We start from the raw sequence: 17,230 nt of genomic DNA, 5'->3' as shown, positions 1-17,230 counted from the left end.
GCAGTTGGAAGTTCCCCTGGACTGTACTGGGGCAGATGGGGTGGGGATGGAAGTTCCCTTGGATCGGATCGGGGCAAATAGGGGCGGTTTGGAGAAAGCGTGTGGGTTCTCCATTAGTGAGTTCGATGTGAGAAATGTGGCTGAAGTCGGTCCAGGGTGTAGCAGTGCTTGTGTGTGTGTGTGTGTGTGTGTGTGTGTGTGTGTGTGTGTGTGTGTGTGTGTGTGTGTGTGTGTGTGTGTGGGCCGTGGGGTGCACATTGGCTTTCTGGAATTACGTCATATGGCAGTCAAGTCTATGGACTTTTAATGCTTGTTTAGAGCACTTTAAACAAACACGGAGTAGGATGTTTGTTTAACGAAGTGAGGCGCCCCTCACTTCAATGTTGTCTTATTCCACCAACATGGTCAAAACATGTTGGCATTTCAACCATTGCTCTAATAAAGGCTTTTTTTTTACATTTACGTTCTCTCCTTCAGATGTTTCACACAAACACAAATCCTACTTTATGAAAACCAACACTAGGGTACTAATTTAACCCTCCGTGTAAAACATGTAAAAACATGCTGTAATTGCAAATGTGAAATGGTGTCTTATAAACCCATGAGGGGAAATAAATAAACAATCAATCAATCATGTCCCTTATTTTAGGCATGGCAATATATGCCCGAATTTGCCACAATTGCAACAACAACAAAAAACAGATCTACAAGCTCACAACACATTGTGATGCGTTTATAGATGAGTTTATAGATTGTCATATGATGGTGTAGTGTGAAAAGGTACAAAGTATAACTTGTAACACCATGGCAACCATTCCCAAGCCATATGCCTTCATCATCTGTGAGCTGCTATACTGTATGTTCATCTTCTTCATCGTCCTCCCCTGGTCCCCTGAGCCTCCCTTCTCTGATTCATAGAGTTTAATTTCCTTGTTTTGGGAGGGTGGGGGTGGGTGGGGGGGGGGGGGGGGGGGGGGGGGTTGTGAAGGAAGGTTGTGGGGTGAGTGTGTGTGTGTGTGTGTGTGTGTGTGTGTGTGTGTGTGTGTGTGTGTGTGTGGGGGGGGGGGGGGGGGGGATGTAAGGAGAGCCTTCAGACCAGGACCAACGCCCACCACACACACACACACACACACACACACACACACACACACACACACACACACACACATTCCTGGAGGGTCCTGACAAAGACATGGCAATGAGAAGCAAAGCATTGGTACTCAAAGTGAGGTCCATAGGGGTCCTTGGGGGGTACCAGGGGGTCCTTGGGGGGTACCAGGGGGTCCTTGGGGGTACCAGGGGGTCCTTGGGGGGTATCAGGGGGTCCTTGGGGGGTACCAGGGGGTCCTTGGGGGGTACCAGGGGGTCCCCTGCAAACTGTGTTCATTATAGCGTGACCAGCGTCTCAATCATTTTAACCACTTGAGCCGCAATACCTCCGCTGGCTACTTCCTGAACTGGTGCAAAGTTGTTATCATCATCGTTTTAGACCCTCCCACTTTTATTTTGTTTTATTTTTTGACCTGCTTTTTCCTTTTTTGCGGCGCCGCTATAGCCGCCTCTAGCCGGGAACATTGGCCGATCTACAAGCACACAGATCTACAAGCACACAGATCTACTAGCACACAGATCTACAAGCACACAGATCTACAAGCACACAGCAGCTCACAGTGCGAGGCATTGTTGTGACCTTGTATATTTCTGTCACATTATATACATATACAGTAATGTACTTGCTGTATATATGCACATGTGAAATTCGTCCTCTGCTTTTTAACCAATCCTAACTACAGTAGGAGCAGTGATCAGCCATTCCGGCGCCCGGGGAGCAATTTGGGGTTAAGAGTCTTGCTCAGGAACACACATCATGGACACAATGGTACCTGCATGGCGGGCTCACTAACCACTCAGCTATCATGGCCCACATGAATTATGATGTTGATCTCTCCCATGCATACCCCCTCCATTCACTCACCATGCTCATCACTGCTGTGTAGTGTTCTCTCTCCCCTCATGTGTGTATGGCTCCCAGATGGGATGGAAGCGCTGTGCGTTCATGGAAAAACATTGTGTTTTCATGTAGCCATTAGTGTCTCTCTCTCTCTCTCTCTCTCTCTCTCTCTCTCTCTCTCTCTGTGTTGTGTTGTGTTCTGCTCAGTGCATAATGATGCAGGGCTGGCTGCTGATCGGGACATACGGTACAAGAAGAAAAACAACACCTTTTGTGTTGTTATCATAATCGTTCGTCGCTGTCGTGTAGAATCCTTGTATGTTTGATAAACGTTACGATTTAGTACGGTAAATGTAAAATAAATACATATATTTATAAAACCTACGGATAGCCTTAACTATTTTCTAACCCGGCATCGCTAATTTGGGGCATGTCATTATAGGTGTCAAAAAGTATAATAATTATTTAACATTAAACATTTTCCAAAAATGTAATGCAGTTGCAAGCTGGTAGATTCAGCCCTTTTGTGGTGCTGTTGCGGTGGCACTCTTGTAATGGCACAATATAAAATGAGTGCAATAATTTATTATGAAAAAGCATAATATGTAATATTAACTATGGAGATACAAGGTTTCTGCCTGGCAATGATGTCATGTAATGCTGCATGGATGATGACAAACTGAATAACTGTTTCCTTTCCTTCTCTCCTCTCCTCTCCTCTCCTTTTCTCTTCCCTTGTTTCCTCTCCTCCGCACTTTCCCCCTGCAGTATGGATGTACGGCTTTACAGACAGCCCAAGGAAAGAGGCTTCAGGTAGCCCTGTGTGTGTGTGTGTGTGTGTGTGTGTGTGTGTGTGTGTGTGTGTGTGTGTGTGTGTGTGTGTGTGTGTGTGTGTGTGTGTGTGTGTGTGTGTGTGTGTGTGTGTGTGTGTGTGTGTGTGTGTGTGTGTGTGTGTGTGTGTGTGTGTGTGTGTGTGTGTGTGTGCATGGACCATTGCATTTTTGTAACCGCAATCACTGTATCGTCTGCATATTGACGAGTTCCTCCGCCTATTGCTTTTTACACTGAAAGCTCTTCACACATGGCTGCTTTGCCTGCATTGTCTTCTGCTTACTAGAACTCTGCTTCAACATTACTCATTTCCATTTCCACTCACAAAAAGACACACTAGTCCTCAGTAATCAACATTAACACTGTGGTGATCTCCTCATGCTGGAATACATTATTTTTTATGTGTTTCGAGCTTGTGGATATGTAGTAGTGTTGTCGAAAATATCGATATATCGATAAATATCGATTCTGAAATTTTAAAACGGTTCAATATGACTTTTCCATAGTATTGATACTATCGATACTGCCGGCCCGCTCCGTCCTCCCGACACACAAAGAGTACAGCCCCCTCCCTTCTGAGCCTTGAGGGAGGGGAGGGGCCGTGAGTACTCCTCCTGACTCTCTCTCAGACAGAGCGCCCAGCGCAGCACTGACACTACAAGTTCTGTCTCCAGGTGTAAACGTCTTTAACGTAGCTGGTCGCTCGTATTTCTTTATGTAAGATAAAGAATCCGATGTACACGGAGAGCTCAGAATCAGAATCATTTTATTTGTCATTTTCCTATGCAAAAGACCATGAAATATCGTTTCCCCTCAGTTATTGGCAGTGCAACATAAAACATAGAGCCTATTTAAAAACACAAGCTAAAAACTAAAACCAAAACATGGACAAACATTTAAAAAGAGCCCCAGTATGTACTGTATGATGACGTGCAATTCATATGGAAAAGTTAAGAGTTACCAACACCACGCACAACCTATAAAATAATAAAGTGGCATGGCGCTATCCTTAAAAACAAAACGTTACCAGCACTGTTTTTTGCATTGTGCATTTTTTGTCCAGTTCAGTCCAACGCTTGATTCAGTTTTAGCTTCATTCAGCTAAAGAAGACAGTTGCCAAAGCCTGCATACAATTACATCCTACTTGTTGCTGTCATAGCGATAAGCTAACTAGCTAAAGCTATCAACAGTAAACACAATATAGCTAGTCTAGCATGCTAACGTTGCAATGGGGTGTGTGTGTGTGTGTGTGTGTGTGTGTGTGCTCGCGTGCGTGCGTGCGTGCGTGCGTGATTCCGGATATTAATAATACTACTAAAAAAAAAATAGTTTGAGTAGGCTGGCCTTAGACAGGATGCATTGAATAATATCTGAATAGATTATCAAACTTTTTTTATTTTGATTTATTTTTTATAAATAAACCAAGATGATGTGGTTGACTGGTCAGAAAGAAATTAAATGCTGTTGTGCTTCACAACTTTACTTTTATGTGTAGGCCTACTGGTTTATAAGTTTATGTATAATAATAATAATAATAATAATAATAATAATAATAGGCCTAATAATAATAAAACTAATAAAAATGTAAAAAAATATGAAAGTGCATAAGACTGCACAGCTTTTATTTGTAATAAATGTTAAACCCTCAGAAATCGCCGTGGTTGCGTGGTATCGAAAATGGTATCGAAATATCAATACTTTGAATAAGATTGAGAACCTCTGCTTTATAGAACCATGTCCCGTTCCACTCGGCGTAGTTCGTGCGTAGCGGCTGCTTGTTGTGTTTTGCGAGCTGCAGTGGAAATGGATGACGGATGCTTTATTTTCATAGTACCTTATACGCTCTTATCAGAGGAGAAGTGTCTTATTGTGTCGTCTGCCGCACTGCAGCCTCACAGCAAACTGCAAACCCCTGAATCACTAAAGCTTCGCTAAGTCATTTCTCATGGATTAGAAAAGTTGGAGAAAAGTTGACTCATGCCAGTCTTTTTGGATTCCATAGGTCAAGTTGTTGTTCACATAAAGGACCTCCAAACTGATACTGTATGTACAGTATTTGGCACCAGACCCCCATTCGAAAATAATTTGTGCCAGGGACCCCCTTAATTAGAATATCCTGCCTACTGGTTTTACTGCCTACCTGTGTTAATAAAGTCTTGAATCAATCAAACATATAACAATGTTTCTGAAAGTGGGGTCTGGGGGACCCCCCAGGGGTCCTTAGTTAAATCAGTGATAGTTGGGACCCTTACACGTCTTTAATTTACGGGGTAAAAAAGAAAACTGGATATAAGGAGAGATAAGAGGTTTCTGCCCCGACAGCAGCGATATCCATCTGGTCAAACTCAAGCCTCGCACATTTTTGGCTGGACTGCAATCTATCTATCCATCCATCTCTGTGGACGCTGGGCTGGCATAGCAGAGCAGCCAGGGCCCAGTGGGCTGGCATAGCAGAGCAGCCAGGGCCCAGTGCCATGCTGAGCATGGACTGGAGAGGTGTGCATGTGGGCTCACTGCCTGCTGCTGGAATGAAGTGTCAAGTCTGGCTCTCTTTATATTGGTCTGCATTAACACACTGGCTTCTGGCTGCAAACGTCCGTAAGCGCCAGTGGTGCTGGGAATGTAACGAAGTACATTTTAATCAAAGACTAGCTACAGCACCATTTTAGAGGTACAAATAACCTCGGGCAGAAACCATGCTGGACTTCAGTACCATATCTCCACTTTTCATGACTTTATTTCTCTCCACTGCATGTCAGAGGCAAATATTGTAGTTTTTACTCCACTACAGTTATTTGTCACCTTTAGTTTAAACCGATTTAGTCATATTTTATGCTTGAAAAGTTTTGACAAATCTTGAAAACTGTAGTACTTTGTTACGCCGACTAAACATGTCTGCATACTTGTGTAAAATGTACAATTTAGGTATTTAGCAGACCCATACTGTACATCAAAGAGACAGTGTAGTGCCTCAGTAATTGATCTATGTCTAGGATCATCGCAGGATCAGGTAAACCAACAACCTAGCATCAGTCTCTCTACGGTGTGCAAATGAAGGGGATCAACATGAGCAAATGAGTGTGAGGAACAACAGCCCCCTGGAGCCAGGAGCTCCACGCCGCTCACGTGCTCTGTAGTAGTAATTAAGTCGTGTCTATATTCACTCATCAGTGTAGTGTAGTAGTAATTAAGTCGTGTCTATATTCACTCATCAGTTCCAGTGACCTTGCTCATCTCCTGTCTTGCAGGATGAGGCATAATTGTCTCCACCAGGCCGAATGTTTTGCACTCCGTCCGTCCGTCCGTCCGTCCGTGTGTCCGTCCGTGTGTGTGTCCGTGAGCAGCTAATCTCCGGCACAGTTAACCCGGTCGATGCCAAATTTTGCACACACCTCTGCCCCAAACTTTCCAGAACGGCCTGTTATAGCGCCACCAGGAGGCCGCTTTGTGCAAAACAAGTTTTTGCACAGTACAATTTTGTCATCGCGCAAATTGGTACACAGTCTCTCTAGAGCCATTCAACGAAACGGGTCTTTCAGATTTCTCAGACTCCATCCTGATTGGTTAAGATTGGCTTCCAAAGTTCACAGGAGTGCTCAGTTTCAAACAAAATGCTGCAAATCATGAACACATCGCGTGATTTCCGTGAAATTGTGCACGCACATTCCCACTAGGCCGAGGACGAAATGCCACATGAACAATTTCAACTCAGCCTCATGGTGGCGCTATAACTGGCCGAAAAGTGTTTTTACCTCTAACTGCACGGATCTGTGGATAATTTACTTTTGTTGCCCTTTTATCCAACCACCAGATGAAGGCAAGCTGCAATGTCCTACATTCCTATCCTGGTGGAGACCTGTGCCCAGAAGGGCACTTTTTCTAGTTTACACTGTGTCGTGCAGCGGCGGTGATGATGTGTGCAACTGATCTAGTCTACATGCATTCTTTGCGACCTTGACCTTGACCTTTGCAGTTTTCGGCACGCAACCTCACCGCGCCACAAACTATAACTTATCAAGCTTACTGTACGTGATCACGAGGAAGCACAAGCTGAAAAGAATAGGAGTGAAAAAAGTGTGGCAAATAAACATTCCAGCAACAATTGTATTTTCCCTGCAGAAATAAACACACGCTGTTACACAAATTAAAAAAAGTCAGTTGGCCATCTGCGAACATTTAGCAAATCGTCGCTGTCGGGGTGGAAAGCTCTTTCGTTCAAAACTGTTACTTTTCAGGATTGAAATTCCAAAATATCGAAAGTAGCAGATCTGCAAACTCAAGTCGAGTCGCTTTGTGCCGCGTTTCGAGCTTGAGGATCTGCTATACTTTTGATGCTTTTGTGTGACACTGTAGTATGATTGGTTAGGGCGTTAATTTACAATTTACAAAAGTGAAATATGGAGGTAAGAGTATTCTGCCCAACGGCAACGAAATGTCCTTCAAGGCATTTAACTGTAATTGGGGCAATACTGGGGGGGGGAGAAAAACATATTGTTTCCTTGCATTAGCACCATTGATATGTCATAGGCAACGTTTATAGGGGAAACGCTAATCCACACAAACGTGGCTTTGTCTCCACGGGAACGGTGTTGAGGTTTGTGAACAGTTGGACCTGTGCTACGTATTTACGGCCAAAGCTTGACCTCAGTTGCTCCCTGGGAACACAGGGCCGGCTATGTTTTCTACAAACGGGCCGGCAAAGGTCCTTGTCTGTATTTCACCTGACGGGGACGTGTGGTCATAAAGAATGACATGCAGAGCCAGAATAGCTGTAGGGAGAACCAACACTCCCTGAGGTTACAGTACAGATAGCTGTAGGGAGAACCAACGCTCCCTGAGGTTACAGTACAGGAGAACCAACGCTCCCTGAGGTTACAGTACAGGTCTGTGTAGGGAGAACCAACGCTCCCTGAGGTTACAGTACAGGAGAACCAACGCTCCCTGAGGTTACAGTACAGGTCTGTGTAGGGAGAACCAACGCTCCCTGAGGTTACAGTACAGGAGAACCAACGCTCCCTGAGGTTACAGTACAGGAGAACCAACACTCCCTGAGGTTACAGTACAGGAGAACCAACGCTCCCTGAGGTTACAGTACAGGAGAACCAACGCTCCCTGAGGTTACAGTACAGGAGAACCAACGCTCCCTGAGGTTACAGTACAGGAGAACCAACACTCCCTGAGGTTACAGTACAGGAGAACCAACACTCCCTGAGGTTACAGTACAGGAGAACCAACGCTCCCTGAGGTTACAGTACAGGAGAACCAACGCTCCCTGAGGTTACAGTACAGGAGAACCAACGCTCCCTGAGGTTACAGTACAGGAGAACCAACACTCCCTGAGGTTACAGTACAGGAGAACCAACACTCCCTGAGGTTACAGTACAGGTCTGTGTAGGGAGAACCAACACTCCCTGAGGTTACAGTACAGATAGCTGTAGGGAGAACCAACGCTCCCTGAGGTTACAGTACAGGAGAACCAACACTCCCTGAGGTTACAGTACAGGTCTGTGTAGGGAGAACCAACACTCCCTGAGGTTACAGTACAGGAGAACCAACACTCCCTGAGGTTACAGTACAGGTCTGTATAGGGAGAACCAACACTCCCTGAGGTTACAGTACAGGTCTGTATAGGGAGAACCAACGCTCCCTGAGGTTACAGTACAGGTCTGTATAGGGAGAACCAACACTCCCTGAGGTTACAGTACAGGTCTGTGTAGGGAGAACCAACGCTCCCTGAGGTTACAGTACAGGAGAACCAACGCTCCCTGAGGTTACAGTACAGGAGAACCAACACTCCCTGAGGTTACAGTACAGGTCTGTGTAGGGAGAACCAACGCTCCCTGAGGTTACAGTACAGGAGAACCAACACTCCCTGAGGTTACAGTACAGGAGAACCAACGCTCCCTGAGGTTACAGTACAGGAGAACCAACACTCCCTGAGGTTACAGTACAGGTCTGTGTAGGGAGAACCAACACTCCCTGAGGTTACAGTACAGATAGCTGTAGGGAGAACCAACACTCCCTGAGGTTACAGTACAGGTCTGTGTAGGGAGAACCAACGCTCCCTGAGGTTACAGTACAGATAGCTGTAGGGAGAACCAACGCTCCCTGAGGTTACAGTACAGGTCTCTGTTTGTTTGAACAGTGCTGTGTGTGTACTGTGCAGAGACCTCTTATCTCCATGTTCTGACTTTTTGAGTTTTTTATTGTGAATGAACACCCTATACTTCAGGGGTTCCTAAAATGTCAAGGAGGACCCCCGAAATGACACTCATTACACCCCATCTGAAAATATATGCGAAGGACCCCCATAATGGAAGGTTTTTATATGGATCTAGCAGTGATTTACGCCAATGTATATTGTAAAATCAAAGTTAATTTAACCCATTTTGACCTGAGATCAGTTTATAAAAATGTCTTCTACATCCTGACAGTTTTCTGAAAAAGCTATGTTTCTATGTCAGTCGTTCTTCGATAAAAAAAATAATAGCAGACCTACAAGCTCGTAGCGCGCCACTCGGTGGCGCGCTATGAGCTTGTAGATCTGCTATTTTTCAATAGCACCAACAGGGGTTCCTGCTCAAAATGGGTTAACTCTTGAGAGTGTACAAATACAATCTGTACACTCTCTTCTGAGTTACAAACCCATAAGGGTCCATTTGGTTCCTAAGCATCCAGGACCCCACTTTTGGGAACCACTGGTCATACTGCAGTGTCACACGAACGTGTCCAAAAATAGCATATCCTTTGAGCTTGTCGATGCTGCTATTCTTTGCTAGTATGTTTTATTTATTTGAATCCTCAAAAGTAACAGTTTTGGTCATATGAGGTTTCCACCAGACAGATGTTCTAATGCTTATAGTGCTTCTGCTGACTGTAATGGCCTACTTTTTATTTAACGACTTGGCGAGGATGTCATTGTTCTAATGCATACTTTAAAGGCAGCCTATTTAACCATTTTCAACCTGGCGTCCCTAGTTTGGTTGATGTCATAAGGGGAAAATACTTCATATTGATGTCATTAGGGACACATACTTCATTTTGGACTTAACCCATTCTGACCGGCACCCATTTTGGTGTCAGCATCATGTTATGCTTTAGCTATTGAAAAATAGCAGATCTACAAGCTCATATCGCGCCACCGAGTGGCAAGTGATACAAGCTTGTAGGTCTGCTATTTTTTTTTAAATCAAAGAACGACTGACATTTTTTTAATCTGATCTCAGGTCAGAATGGGTTCATCAGACCAGTGTGTGTTCAGTGGAAAACCTCGTATGAATGTGATCTCAGGTCAGAATGGGTTCATCAGACCAGTGTGTGTCCAGTGGAAACCTCGTATGAATCTGATCTCAGGTCAGAATGGATTAAGAAAACGACGATGACACAAAGAAATGAGCAGACATAAATTGGAACTGGAATTGGAACACTATACAATTTGAGCTGATAATGATTTCACAATTCACCTCAAAGTCACCGCCGCAATGTTGTCCAAAGGAACACATGAAGAGGTTGGCTTTACGGTATGCTGAATCACTTGGTTTGGAATGTTGTTCAATTGAGCAGAACAGAACGATGTTTTCTGACATCCAATTGTCTTCCGGAAATAAGTAAACGTTGTTATCTTGCCGTGTAATTGTGCAAAAACGCAGCGTGAAGTTTTCTAAGCCGAAAGAACAAGAGAGGAGAGCCTTTTCATTTTAATGAAGCAAGCCTTCGAAAGCACAGACAAAACTTATCCAAATCTAATGTAATTATTGTTCAAGGGCCAATTGTTTTAACTAAATGATACAAAAGCTGACTGCAGTAATTGGGGACAGTAGAATAATTTGCTGACACAAGCGCCGCTAATCTGCATGTCCTTTTCCTTGTCAGAAACAGTAACTGTCTATATCTGTATTGCACAGTATGATTTAGCTTTTGTGTCAGTTGAGTTCCCGCGCCTGCTTGCCATGATCAGAAATAATCAAGTTGTCTTTTCTTTATCTATAAGAAACACATTCACTCAACATTAAAGGTATATTCAGTGATTTCACTCAAAAAACCTTAGGTTTCGTTTTTGGCTGTGGGACCTAAGCCTTTCATCCAATCAGGATAGAGAGCCAAAAACGAAACCTAAGGTTTTTTGACCCCCAGGGGTTAACTGGGGACAGGGAGGAACTCCTTATATGGTCAGCACACTCTATAGTAGGGAGGATTATCACAACAAAACAAAAAAATAAGTGATATTTGAATTAAGTGAAATCACTGAATATACCTTTAACTTTTCTTCCACAAAATTGCTAAACTAGCAGATCTAGGTGTGTGCTGCTTGTAGATTGGCTATTTTCACCATATCGTCTGAGTCAGGTGGAAAAGTTTCCAGGATTTTAATTAAAAAGTAGCAGATCTACAAGCTCAAATTATGCCGCTTTGCGCACCATTTTGAGCTTGCAGATCTGCTACTTTTGATACTTTTGTATGTGGGTAGGCCTATAAACCCATTCTGAACGGGCACCCATTTTGGTGTCAGCATCATGTTATGCTTTAGCTATTGAAAAATAGCAGATCTACAAGCTCATAGCGCACCACCGAGTGGCGCGATATGAGCTTGTAGGTAGGGCTAGGAGCTTGTAGGTCTGCTATTTTTTGAAAAATCGAAGAACGACTGACATTTCTAGAATCTGATCTCAGGTCAGAATGGGTTCATCAGACCAGTGTGTGTCCAGTGGAAACCTCGTATGAATCTGATCTCAGGTCAGAATGGGTTAATTCACAAAATATGTTAAAAGTTAAAATATGAGATAAGAGGTTTCGGCCCGACAGCAACAATACTGCATAGGGTCTAAGTGGTTTATGTGTTGACAACACACACACACACACATGCACGCACGCACGTGCACGCACGTGTGCACACACACACACACACACACGCACACGCTTGCTGACTACTCCAGAGTAGTGGAATGGACTATGTGATCTCCATTTTGATGACTCCAACATACTGCACGGCACGCTTTCATCTTCATTTACACCTCTCACATCAAGACGTTTGCATCAGTTCATGTCCAAAGGTTTTGCATCCAAGTAAGAAAAAGCCCTGTGGAAAATCATTGCCTTATAGCAAGCCTCTTATCTCCATATTTAAAGTGTTTTTTCGTAAATTGATATCATCATCATCATCATCATCATCACATCATCGTACAGTGGTGTCACACAAAAGTATTGCAGATATACAAGCTCAAAACTTTGAGCTTGTGGATCTGCTATCTATTGCTATATACAGGTTTAATGTTTGTTTTTAGTTCAATGTTTGTTTTAAAAACTCCATTGACAATGAAGGGAAAATTAACGTATTCTTGTCCCTAACATAAACATTAAACGCCATTAACAATAAAGATAATTAAATGTTTGTGTTGGCACCGTTTACCATTACATCACCTAATCAACATGAGTTAGACTTTAATATATTAACGCCCCTCACTTCACACAGGTGTGATTTGTTTTATTTGAATCTTGGAAAGTAACAGACAGAGATGAAATGATGACCCCGGCTGCCCACGAATCAATACATGATTGGTTATCCTCCTTCTCTCCTGATGTTAGTGTGTCAGTGGTTTTCTGGGGTTATCCCCCTTCTCTCCTGATGTTAGTTTGTCAGTGGTTTTCTGGGGTTATCCCCCTTCTCTCCTGATGTTAGTGTGTCAGTGGTTTTCTGGGGTTATCCTCCTTCTCTCCTGATGTTAGTGTGTCAGTGGTTTTCTGGGGTTATCCCCCTTCTCTCCTGATGTTAGTGTGTCAGTGGTTTTCTGGGGTTATCCTCCTTCTCTCCTGATGTTAGTGTGTCAGTGGTTTTCTGGGGTTATCCCCCTTCTCTCCTGATGTTAGTGTGTCAGTGGTTTTCTGGGGTTATCCTCCTTCTCTCCTGATGTTAGTGTGTCAGTGGTTTTCTGGGGTTATCCTCCTTCTCTCCTGATGTTAGTTTGTCAGTGGTTTTCTGGGGTTATCCCCCTTCTCTCCTGATGTTAGTGTGTCAGTGGTTTTCTGGGGTTATCCTCCTTCTCTCCTGATGTTAGTGTGTCAGTGGTTTTCTGGGGTTATCCTCCTTCTCTCCTGATGTTAGTGTGTCAGTGGTTTTCTGGGGTTACCCCCCTTCTCTCCTGATGTTAGTGTGTCAGTGGTTTTCTGGGGTTATCCTCCTTCTCTCCTGATGTTAGTTTGTCAGTGGTTTTCTGGGGTTATCCCCCTTCTCTCCTGATGTTAGTTTGTTAGTGGTTTTCTGGGGTTATCCCCCTTCTCTCCTGATGTTAGTGTGTCAGTGGTTTTCTGGGGTTATCCTCCTTCTCTCCTGATGTTAGTTTGTCAGTGGTTTTCTGGGGTTATCCTCCTTCTCTCCTGATGTTAGTGTGTCAGTGGTTTTCTGGGGTTATCCCCCTTCTCTCCTGATGTTAGTGTGTCAGTGGTTTTCTGGGGTTATCCTCCTTCTCTCCTGATGTTAGTTTGTTGTCAGTGGTTTTCTGGGGTTACCCCCCTTCTCTCCTGATGTTAGTGTGTCAGTGGTTTTCTGGGGTTATCCCCCTTCTCTCCTGATGTTAGTGTGTCAGTGGTTTTCTGGGGTTATCCTCCTTCTCTCCTGATGTTAGTTTGTGGTCAGTGGTTTTCTGGGGTTATCCCCCTTCTCTCCTGATGTTAGTTTGTCAGTGGTTTTCTGGGGTTATCCCCCTTCTCTCCTGATGTTAGTTTGTCAGTGGTTTTCTGGGGTTATCCCCCTTCTCTACTGATGTTAGTTTGTCAGTGGTTTTCTGGGGTTATCCCCCTTCTCTCCTGATGTTAGTTTGTCAGTGGTTTTCTGGGGTTATCCTCCTTCTCTCCTGATGTTAGTGTGTCAGTGGTTTTCTGGGGTTATCCCCCTTCTCTCCTGATGTTAGTGTGTCAGTGGTTTTCTGGGGTTATCCCCCTTCTCTCCTGATGTTAGTTTGTTGTCAGTGGTTTTCTGGGGTTATCCCCATTCTCTCCTGATGTTAGTTTGTCAGTGGTTTTCTGGGGTTATCCTCCTTCTCTCCTGATGTTAGTTTGTTGTCAGTGGTTTTCTGGGGTTATCCCCCTTCTCTCCTGATGTTAGTTTGTCAGTGGTTTTCTGGGGTTATCCTCCTTCTCTCCTGATGTTAGTTTGTCAGTGGTTTTCTGGGGTTATCCCCCTTCTCTCCTGATGTTTGTTTGTCAGTGGTTTTCTGGGGTTATATAACCCCCTTCTCTCCTGATGTTAGTGTGTCAGTGGTTTTCTGGGGTTATCCCCCTTCTCTCCTGGTGTTAGTGTGTCAGTGGTTTTCTGGGGTTATCCTCCTTCTCTCCTGATGTTAGTGTGTCAGTGGTTTTCTGGGGTTATCCCCCTTCTCTCCTGATGTTAGTTTGTCAGTGGTTTTCTGGGGTTATCCCCCTTCTCTCCTGATGTTAGTGTGTCAGTGGTTTTCTGGGGTTATCCCCCTTCTCTCCTGATGTTAGTTTGTCAGTGGTTTTCTGGGGTTATCCCCCTTCTCTCCTGATGTTAGTTTGTCAGTGGTTTTCTGGGGTTATCCCCCTTCTCTCCTGATGTTAGTGTGTCAGTGGTTTTCTGGGGTTATCCCCCTTCTCTCCTGATGTTAGTTTGTCAGTGGTTTTCTGGGGTTATCCCCCTTCTCTCCTGATGTTAGTGTGTCAGTGGTTTTCTGGGGTTATCCCCCTTCTCTCCTGACGTTAGTGTGTCAGTGGTTTTCTGGGGTTATCCCCCTTCTCTCCTGATGTTAGTTTGTTGTCAGTGGTTTTCTGGGGTTATCCTCCTTCTCTCCTGATGTTAGTTTGTCAGTGGTTTTCTGGGGTTATCCCCCTTCTCTCCTGATGTTAGTGTGTCAGTGGTTTTCTGGGGTTATCCCCTTTCTCTCCTGATGTTAGTGTGTCAGTGGTTTTCTGGGGTTATCCTCCTTCTCTCCTGATGTTAGTTTGTCAGTGGTTTTCTGGGGTTATATAACCCCCTTCTCTCCTGATTAGGAAATGTTTACGGATAGAGGCAAAAACAACCCAGCAATAATAATAATCCCCAGTAGGAAAATGTGTCTCAAAGAGACACAAAACCATGTGATAGGTAAAAAGATCAGAGATTGGTCTGTGAAGATATTGCAAGTGGGCCCCAAAAAAGGCAAATCCAAAACATAACATGTGTATTGATAACGTTACCATTATATTACTCTCTATTTTCTCTTGAAATACCATGGGAAAAATTATTAAACGTGTTTTCATTAAAATAATGCATGTGGTACTTTCATTGATACAAGCATGAACACAATCGATTGATTGATCGTTAAAATAAACCTGCTCGGAGAATGCACGTGGCCCGCCCGCGTGCATTCCAAACTCTATACGGCTTGTGCAAGGACGCGCTGTGATTGGCCAGTAGCCACTTTATGTTGCAGTCGGGGAAACGCTCTTGCCAGAACATGATTTACTATTCTATGTTCATCGGGTTGCAACTGGAACGGCTCTGAGTCGCTCAATCGAACATCGCAACGTTCGACACGGCAACTCGCTCGCTTTCGCTTGCTCGATGGTGTCTGACGTCACGTGGCTGAAGTTCGCTTGAGACGGCGGGTCTCCGTCGCAGTCTAGTCCATAGAGTTATATATGTTGGTCTAGGTGTTGTATAGGTGAGAGGCGTTGGCCACAGTCTAGTCCATAGAGTTATATATTTTGGTCTAGTTGTTGTACAGTCTAGTCCATAGAGTTATATATGTTGGTCTAGGTGTTGTATAGGTGAGAGGCGTTGGCCACAGTCTAGTCCATAGAGTTATATATTTTGGTCTAGTTGTTGTATAGGTGAGAGGCGTTGGCCACAGACGCCATGCGTGGTTATAAGCACACGCCGTATAGAGTTTTGAATGTCGCGGCCCACCCATCTGACCCCTTAACACAACCCCCATAATCGGCCAAATAGGAAGTCATACGCTTTGGAAGGACAGAAAGACAGTGTGTGTGTGTGTGACGTAGTTGATTATCAGCTGAAAAGCCCCTCATCATGAGCTCTTCGCCGTGCGCCATCTCTTTTTTTGACAAAACATGGCAGTCAGCTGCGTGTGTCTGCAACACACATACAAAAACATGCACTGTGTGAACCTGGCTATAAAATGAAGTCATCGCTGGCAGCGAAGAGGTTAAACTGCGTTAGGGGGGGAGAGAGAGAGAGAGAGAGAGAGGGAGGGAGAGAGAGAGAGAGAGAGAGAGAGAGAGAGAGAGAGAGAGAGAGAGAGAGGAAAAGTAGGTTGAACTGAAATGCTTTCTTCTGTTTCGCATAAACATAGGCCCGGCCTCCCTCTCTTTTTCTTTCCTTCTCTCTCTCTCTCTGTCTCTCTCCCCCTAGCCCACTCATATGTTTCTATTTAAGGCCAGCAGTGTCGACTGCCATGATTGGTGTGTTCGTCACCCCCCCCCCCCCCCCCCCCCCATTTCACTCCCCCCCAATCCAACGGCAGTCTACCAAAGCCAGCAGAGAGGGGAGGCTTTTCCTCTCTCAACCCTTTGCACTGTTGATTTTCCACAGATTGAAACTTCTCCATTCTTCCACTCACTTCACTTCACTCCCCCAGTCCTCCTCCAGCCTCCAGCCGGCTCAGAGCTCCCCTCTCTCCTCCGCTTCTCCTCTTTCCGTCTCTCTTTCTCTCTCACCGTCCTTGAAGCTCCCGGTCAGTCAGTCAGTCAGTCAGTCAGTCAGTCAGAGTCGGGTCCAGATCATGGACACCCCGTGAGGCGGCCCCAACGATGCGGCCCCTGCAGCCTCTTGTTCGCCTTCCCCTGCTCCCTTCCCTTGTTTTGGTTCTCCCCTCCGAGGAGGGTCCTCCTCGTCCCTCCGAGGTTGCCGGGCGGGGGGACGACGACGGCGGCGGCTCCGCTATATGGCCAGCGGACGTTGGGGATTATCATGCAGCCAGACTGTGAGGAGCGCGCCTTCTGATTGGTGGTCGCGGCCGCGGGAGGTTGGCGGATGGCGACGACAACGCAGCGGGCGATGCAGCGCAGCATCAGCGTCGGCGGCGGCGGCGGTGGGCGCTCGCGGGGGGCTACCGCCGGCCGCCGATGGCTGACGGCCTGTTTCTTCCCCTCAGGGATGGACAGCTCGGAGCCCATGGTGCTGGAGCAGTACGTGGTGGTGGCCAACTACGAGAGGCAGGAGAACTCGGAGATCAGCCTGAAGGCCGGCGAGACGGTGGACGTTATCGAGAAGAGCGAGAGCGGTGAGTCTGACGGTTTGGTTTGGTGTGTGTTTGGTGTGTGTTTGGTGTGTGTTTGGTGTGTGTGTGTGTGTGTTTGGTGTGTGTTTGGTGTGTGATTGGTGTGTGTTTGTGTGTGTTTGGTGTGTGTGTGTGTTTGGTGTGTGTTTGGTGTGTGTTTGGTGTGTGTTCGGTGTGTGTTTGGTGTGTGTTCGGTGTGTGTTTGGTGTGTGTTCG

The 17,230-nt window shown here is 45.3% G+C and overlaps 1 protein-coding gene across 4 annotated transcripts in view; it reads left to right on the top strand.

The window, feature by feature from the left end:
* Nucleotides 1–17,230, top strand: part of sh3pxd2aa (SH3 and PX domains 2Aa) — a gene marked incomplete at its 5' end in the record, with an annotated part of 126,949 nt that overhangs the window by 15,597 nt on the left and 94,122 nt on the right. For 2 of the 4 annotated variants that reach the window (XM_083765285.1, XM_083765284.1), the window contains one exon: nucleotides 16,459–17,017. In XM_083765285.1, coding sequence (XP_083621411.1) covers nucleotides 16,768–17,017 — 250 coding nt within the window. Of the gene's footprint in view, nucleotides 1–2,719; nucleotides 2,765–16,458; nucleotides 17,018–17,230 lie in introns of those variants that run through there. The other 2 variants (XM_083765287.1, XM_083765286.1) reach the window with 2 other exon arrangements.

This window comes from Protomyctophum parallelum (assembly GCF_964188405.1).
Source record: "Protomyctophum parallelum genome assembly, chromosome: 5".
Classification (NCBI taxonomy): domain Eukaryota; kingdom Metazoa; phylum Chordata; class Actinopteri; order Myctophiformes; family Myctophidae; genus Protomyctophum; species Protomyctophum parallelum.
The sequence above is the reverse complement of the archived record's forward strand: the minus strand, read 5'-3'. Positions and strand labels throughout refer to the sequence as shown.